This window comes from Nicotiana attenuata, unplaced genomic scaffold (genome assembly GCF_001879085.1).
Source record: "Nicotiana attenuata strain UT unplaced genomic scaffold, NIATTr2, whole genome shotgun sequence".
Taxonomy (NCBI): domain Eukaryota; kingdom Viridiplantae; phylum Streptophyta; class Magnoliopsida; order Solanales; family Solanaceae; genus Nicotiana; species Nicotiana attenuata.
In genome coordinates this window covers 122,679-129,894 of record NW_017673186.1, presented here as the reverse complement: position 1 = coordinate 129,894, position 7,216 = coordinate 122,679, and the positions used below count along the sequence as shown (strand labels likewise).

General features: G+C 34.9%; 2 protein-coding genes across 3 annotated transcripts in view; one reads left to right on the top strand and one right to left on the bottom strand.

The window, feature by feature from the left end:
• Positions 1-1,828: 1,828 nt before the first annotated feature.
• On the top strand, positions 1,829-5,096 carry LOC109215671. Its single transcript, XM_019379785.1, has 5 exons — positions 1,829-1,979; positions 3,394-3,571; positions 4,232-4,315; positions 4,402-4,605; positions 4,698-5,096. The coding sequence occupies exons 1-5, from the start codon at positions 1,935-1,937 to the stop codon at positions 4,790-4,792; spliced, it is 606 nt and encodes a 201-aa protein (XP_019235330.1). The 5' UTR covers positions 1,829-1,934; the 3' UTR covers positions 4,793-5,096.
• Positions 5,097-5,386: 290 nt separating this feature from the next.
• LOC109215670 (U-box domain-containing protein 34-like) overlaps positions 5,387-7,216 on the bottom strand; it is a 5,896-nt gene continuing 4,066 nt past the window's right edge. For both annotated transcript variants that reach the window (XM_019379783.1, XM_019379784.1), the window contains exons 8-9: positions 6,296-7,042; positions 5,387-6,186 (exon numbers count right to left, since the gene is read on the bottom strand). In XM_019379783.1, coding sequence (XP_019235328.1) covers positions 6,007-6,186; positions 6,296-7,042 — 927 coding nt within the window. In that variant the 3' untranslated portion in view covers positions 5,387-6,006. The remainder of the gene's footprint in view (positions 6,187-6,295; positions 7,043-7,216) is intronic.

Genomic DNA, 7,216 nt, shown 5'->3' with positions numbered 1-7,216 from the left:
ACAGCTCAAACATTAAAAGTAATGTATTCGATATGAAATCTTATATGTATCTCTTAAGGAGTAATGAATCTTGAATGAATTTCGATATTATAATTTGATATTTTTCTTAAAATACTCCTTTTATTTAATATGGTTTGTATTTGAAAGAGAATTTATATAAAAACATAATTCACAATTTAAATGTGATTCTCAAGCATCGTTCATTTTTAAATTTCAACAAGTTCGTAAAGTGACACATAATTCACCATACAATACCATGATAACTAATTATTTGTAAATAGTTACTAATACTGAGCGATTAAATTAATAAGTATTGTATCTCATAAACATGAAAAAAAATATTTAAAAAAATAATTATAAAAAAAATTATGGACTATTATATAGTAAAGACATACAAAAGTTAATAAATAAATACTTTTTAAATGAAAGATTTATTTAAAATTAACTATCATAGCAGTCTTAGTGGATAACGTGCAATAATTTTTACTTTAATTATGATATAAAATACTCTAAACTTACTGATTTATAATTAGAAAAAAAGTAATTTTGAATAGTCAATGATTTATTAAGAAAATTTGAGGATTTACAAGGTTAGTTACATACAATTGCATAAAGTTCTATTAGGCGAGCCCAGTACGCTGGGCGTTTGACGTGTCTGGGACGTAAGCTCCAATGGCCGAGACGTAAGTCTCACGGAACTAAGCCCCACACATAGGTCCAGGGGCGTTTTACGAGTGCTCCGCCCCGGGGCGAGCCCCAAGCGAGTCCCAATTCTACCTTTTAAAACAGAGATCCTATCCAATAATCTGGTTTTCATTGTATTATCATGTTGAACTTTTTTTTTTTTTTTGGGTTGAGATTTAACCAATCAACAAGTTCTTTCTTACTTTTAATGAAAGGATTTTAGTTTGAACTTTTTTTTAAAGACAAGTTTGGAGTTAGTGATGTTTGTACCAATCGATGATAGAAGAATAACTATTATTCGCTCCGTTTAAGCTTCCTTCCTATTTACTCGGGGAGTTCTTCTTCATACAAACGTACTACCCCTCCGGTTCACAATAAGTAACCAATTTATTTTTAGTACGTTCATTAAGAAAATACTAAATTCTATACAAAAATACTTATTATGACTAAACTACCCCTAATTAAACATTTAATGTGAGGAGTAAGAAAACTTTTTAGGGATATGTACATAGGAGTTATTTTGTAAAAACAAATTGAATTCTTTCTTGATTACATAACTGGACACTTATTTTGAACCAAAATGAAAAAGCAAATTGGTCACTTATTGTGAACCGGAAGGAGTAATTAATTATACAATTGGAGAAATTGTTTGTATTTTGACTTTAATCAAGTAGTTAGAACTCCTACAACAACAAAAGACCCAATGTAATTTTAATAGTGAAATTTTGTAGAGTATAGTAACTTTACTCCTATCTTACGAAGATAAAAGACGATTTTCATGGACCATCGACTCAAAATAGGATTTGGAACCCCTAATTTGTCTAAATAGAAATGCAGGGAACAAAGTTAGTACTCCCTCCGTTCCAGTTTATGTAAACCTGTTTGATTGGGCACGAAATTTAATAAAAATTGAAGACTTTTGGAATTTGTGGTCCTAAATAAGTCAAAAACGGGGGCAGAGTATTTATGTGGTTATAAAAATTTGTCATTAAGGATAGAATTGTAAGTTTAAGCTAAATAGTTATCAAATTTAGAAATGAATAATTCTTTTTAAAACGGACAAAAAAGGAAATATGTTTAACGAAAACAAAGGTAGTACAATTTATAGATTTAGCCCACACATAAACAAGTGGTGTACTTCACCTGAAAACTATGAGCCGCTCCGTTAGCCAAATAAAATCCAGAAATATAAAACTAACGACTCTCACTAAATACCCGTAAATCGCCAAAGTTGAAACTTTTGTTCTTCAATGGCTTCTCTGCTGAACCCACCTCTCACTCTGCCTCAAAACAAGGTAAAATTCACACTCTTTGCAATACATATATGTATATGTTGACATTTCAATCTCTATTTATTTATTTGTTGCATAAATAATTCGTATATTGCAGACAGAAAGTTGATGTTCATACTAACAGCTAACTTAATTATGATTAATTTTGTTAAGATGTCATTTAGTTGGATTTTGCCAGTTAATTATCTGTCACTGCTTAATGAAACTTGATTTTTGTTCGAAGGAGTTAATCCAAAGTACTTGTCTTACCTACTCCTAATTGCCCCTTTTTTGCAGCTATGTAGTTGCTTATCCTAAAAATTGAACAAACTGTTTTAAAGTTTCGGTAGTCTGTTAAAGTCAACCTGCAATTAGTACAAAAATCAGCTAGTAGCACCCAACGGTGTGCGATCTAGCGGTCAATGAAGTAGGAGGAGACCTTGGTCTCAGGTTCAAATCTCACCGGACGAAAAAAAGGAGACCTTGGTCTCAGGTTCAAATCTCACCGGACGAAAAAAAAAACGTTCGGTGATTTCGTCACATTTGCCTTGGTGGGCAGAGTTATCCGGTAACTTTGCTGGTGGGAGGTAGCAGGTACCCGTGGACTAGTGGGGGTTTCACTATAAAAAATCAGCTAGTAAGGGACTTAACAAGGTTAAGCTCTATTTTGGAGTAGATAATTTTTGGATTTTATCAAAAGTGAAGCTTTTCAACTCTTTCTTTCAAGAATTACTTTGTCAGAAGCCACTGTAACACCCAAGGCCTCTTTTTACTTAATGGAAAATTGATTATACGCTTATTATAATGGTTTGTGTCAATAAGCGGCTTTTACTATATTCTTGACTAGTTAAGTAGGCGTTGCTTAGGAAAGCTATATCTTTGTGAAGGAATTGTTGATTCTATCGTTTGGTGTAATATCTGAGACATTTTCCAGATTAGCTGGTTTTCTCCATTCTTTATCGGTCGAGTCTCATTTGTCATTCACAATTGTAATTCAAGAGTAGGTAATCAGAGTTAACTGTTGATGAAAGAATGAGAAACAGAAAAGAAAACAAACTTGGAGTCTCCTTTGTTAGAAATTTAGATCAGACAATCTTATAGCTTCTTTCTTTGTGCTTTATATGTGGCAAAAATTACTACTTGTGACCTCTAAGGCATTACTGCCTTCTGTGTAAAAGGAGATGGGAAAGGCATTGAATTCTGTTCCATTGTGTTTACTTTAAATCCTTTTTTTTCCAGTTTTTTGTTTGAAATAGTCATTTTATGATGCTTGCAATTATGCTATACGCCAATCAAACTTGGTATTTTCCTACTGATGTATGGTTCAAGAATGAGTCAAAAGGCAGTTTCACCTGTACCACTATCGATGTATTTGTTCAGTATTTCTTTGACTTTGTTGGTTTACTTGATATGTCCTGAAAAAGCTCTCTATGTTCAGCTGAATCCTGGAGGTGTCCTATCTGTAGCTACCAGCGCAATACCAAGCAAAAATTTTCAACCATTTTTAACACAGAAAAGGAGCCACAGGCATTGTTTGCTGATAAGAGCTAAAGCGTCGGTGGAAACGGATATGCTTGCAAAAGATTCTGTTGGCGCCGACGCTGTTGATGATAAGGGTGATCCTTCTTTGCCATCTTAAACAGCATGCAGTCAAAATTTTCATCGGATTTCTCTATATTCTTTCATATCATCATTAAGAAATAGCTACTAATAAAGGAATTCATTATATCATTTGTGGTCCTTTGGGCATGCATGCAATTTAGTACTGGTATCGATACCGTGTGGAAAAAATAAGTGAATCTGTTCCCACTTTTGTAATTTTAAATTTGATTAGACCCGGAAATTAAATGATAATAGTTCCAACCTCTAGCTTTTCTTAATTCCTGTTAGTGTTCTCTTTGGCTTTGATTTGGAGAGACATATAGAAGCTCTTGATTATGGTCAAGCTCTAGCTTAATAAACATAAGTAGTATCTCTGATGTTCTTGTTGAAATTTTGACGGAATCTCGGAAATGTACAGTTATCGTAATCCATTATGTTGTTCAGCTTAAGGGTACATGAGCTGAAATGGTGAATACACATCTTATTTGTAAATTTATACCATCTTTCAAGGTATTGGTTGTATGGGTCGATGGAGTTTACACCAGAAATTCCAGACTTTATAGAAATTATTTGATAACAGAACATAGAATCAGAAGATTGTTAAGGCCAAACTGGTCTTCTAGTATAATGATCGAAATATATCTGATTGTAAGTAATGGTTTCGATTAGTGCAGATTTTGGAGTTGTTAGCATGCACCACGTCGGAATACTATGTGAAAACCTTGAGAGGTCGTTGGACTTTTACCAGAATATTCTTGGTAATCACACTTTACTTTCTAAGTGGATGACTAAACTCCTGTTAAACTACATAATTTTGCCGTTCTGAAAGCTCATGAATGATCAGGACTAGAAATAAATGAGGCAAGACCACATGACAAGCTTCCCTACAGAGGTGCTTGGTTGTGGGTGGGTTCAGAGATGATACATCTAATGGAGCTTCCAAATCCAGATCCCTTAACTGGTCGGCCTGAACATGGGGGGCGAGATCGTCATACTTGCATAGCAATTCGCGATGTGTCTAAGCTGAAAGTTATTCTTGATGAAGCTGGTAATTCATTTAACTTCTTGCTGTTTTACATTCTGAGTTGAGAATATTAAAGAATTTTGGACATTCATTCCACTCTTCGTCTTCCATTTCAGGTATTCCCTACACCCTTAGTCGCTCTGGGAGGCCAGCCATTTTCACTCGAGACCCAGATGCTAATGCACTAGAATTTACTCAAGTTGATGCTTGACATAATTTGGACTGCTTGCTCTCTAATCTGTGATCTTTATATAGTTAAAATATACAGCTGCTGTGCATATATGTATAGGGATATTCAAAATATTCAGTCAATAACTGTTTGAAGCATTGCAGCTATCAGCATCATTTAAAGTTAGATATAGTGGTTATGGTTTGTCAACCAAAAAATAAAAAAGGAAAAAGAAAAAAGTCATGTGCTGCTGTGTATGTGATTCAAATATATGCTGCTCCTAGTTGAATATCTGTGAAGGAACAACTAATACAATTTTCACGAATACGTGCAAGTTATTTTGTAAGATTTACCCCCATTCCAAATTACACCATCTGTAGGACTGTAGGCTCCAAGTCTTGAACAACTCTTTTTGGATAAATTTTGAACAATTATTTTCTGTATAGGTAATAGCTTCCCATGTTTTATTTTCAAATTCCATGACACAAAATTTTTCAAGAAGAGTTTAGCTTCCTTTATACTGACTTTTACATAGTCATGTGAGCTCTTTTACATAGTCATGTAAGCTAAAAGATAAACTAAATGCAGTTGTCAGAGTTTACTACAATAAGTCAAGATATACCGATAGTATAAAACTTTACACTGTCCCAAAATGTAAGTTAAATTCTTTCAAGAATGGGTTGTCCTATATGTAGTTGCTCTAAGTCTGATGGTATTATGGATTAATTCCTGAATCTCCACAAACTTTTTATTACAGGTTATGTGCCTTAATGCACTAGTATAGTAATGTCTTGTCTCCAAAAACATTCTTTGCTGAGTTCATCACTGCAATTGAATGATGGAAATTATACCCAGTTTTGCCTTGCTTCCAAATGAATAAGTATCGTCTGTTCTCTGTCACTGCATTTTACGAATCAACGACTTTCTTAATGAAAGCATACAGTTCAGACTCCATTAGCAGACTTGTGCAATTGAACGAAAAGATGCATGCAATCTGTTTCTTCATTCCCGGGATAATGAAACACAATTGTCTACATTCTTCTGTGTTCTCGACTATCAAATGCAATATAATTGCTTATAAGACTACAATTGTAACTGCAATGCACTTGAGTAATGTCAATGAACAACAGTGACATCTATATTTTGTTCTCGAGACACCTCTCCAACAGAATATAATTTATGTCCTAGTTCTTTTCCTTTCATTCCTTCCCCTTTATTGTTCTCCGGAACTATTATTGGCTTGATATATGCACACATTACAAATGTGACTTCCAATCTTGTATGGCAAGGCGTAATGTGTGGTTTGGGGTAAGCATCTTGTGCTGCAGTCTCTGTTTCGTCACAGGTGACACGTTATGTCTGTCAACCCATGCCTTTATTGCTCTATGCTCATATGAAAAGCCATCAGCTGCTATATGTGGGTTTTCCATTACTTCCTGCAAAGATGTCGCGTGATAATAGACAAGGCAGCAGAGTGAGATGCATGTTACTAGAAGAAAGGACTTTACAAACTATCAAGTCATCTCATGGAATTTGTATTCTCACCTGAAGGATTGGACAGAAGTACTGGCTAGGTGCCTGGATAAGGTTTTTCTCTGACTTGACATGCATTTCCGCAAATTCAGAAAGCTTTTTCAGAAGCGGAAGAACTTCAGTCTCAAGATCTGGTCTATCTCTGCATCTAAGCTTACAGCATTGTAGTGCCATCTTAGCAAGCTCTTCTGCTTCAATCAATGGCCAATCTACTACTGACTTGTCAAGTACATCCGCGAGCGAATTACTAACTATAGCTTTTTCAAATTTCATGATAAGGCCATTAGGATGACAAGCAGCCAATAGTTGAAGTGCTATTATTCCAAAAGCATAGAGATCAGACTTAGGTCTCAGGGTGCCAGTTCTTTGATACTCCGGATCCATATAAGCAAGAGTGCCAGCAATAATGGAGTCCCTATACTCGGTAATACTTTCCGGAACAATATCTGACATTATTTTTGCTAAACCCACATCTCCAATTTTACTCGCATAACTTTTGTCCAACAATATGTTTCCTGGTTTTAGATCTCGATGAACAATGGGCTCAGGCTTTGAGTTGTGCAGGAATGCAAGACCGCATGCCACTTCAAAAAGTATCCGGAATCGAACAAACCAGGGAAGAGGTCTGTTTTTTCCTTGGAAAATGTAATCTTCCAGGCTTCCATTTTCCATATACTCATAAACAAGACAGCCATTTTCTGGAGAGGCTCCAAGCAGTAAAACAATATTTGGGTGATGCAACTGGCTAAGAACCTCAACCTACAAAATTTAATACGAAATTAATCTAAAGTTGGAAGTTTTGCCAGAATGACATTTGCCACAGTTGCCTGAAGCGAAAAACTTAATGATATGAGATAGGCATCTAGTGAGGAACTAAACAAGCAACATTGATATACAAATCACAAATCACAAGGTATATGATTGTAGCTCTTC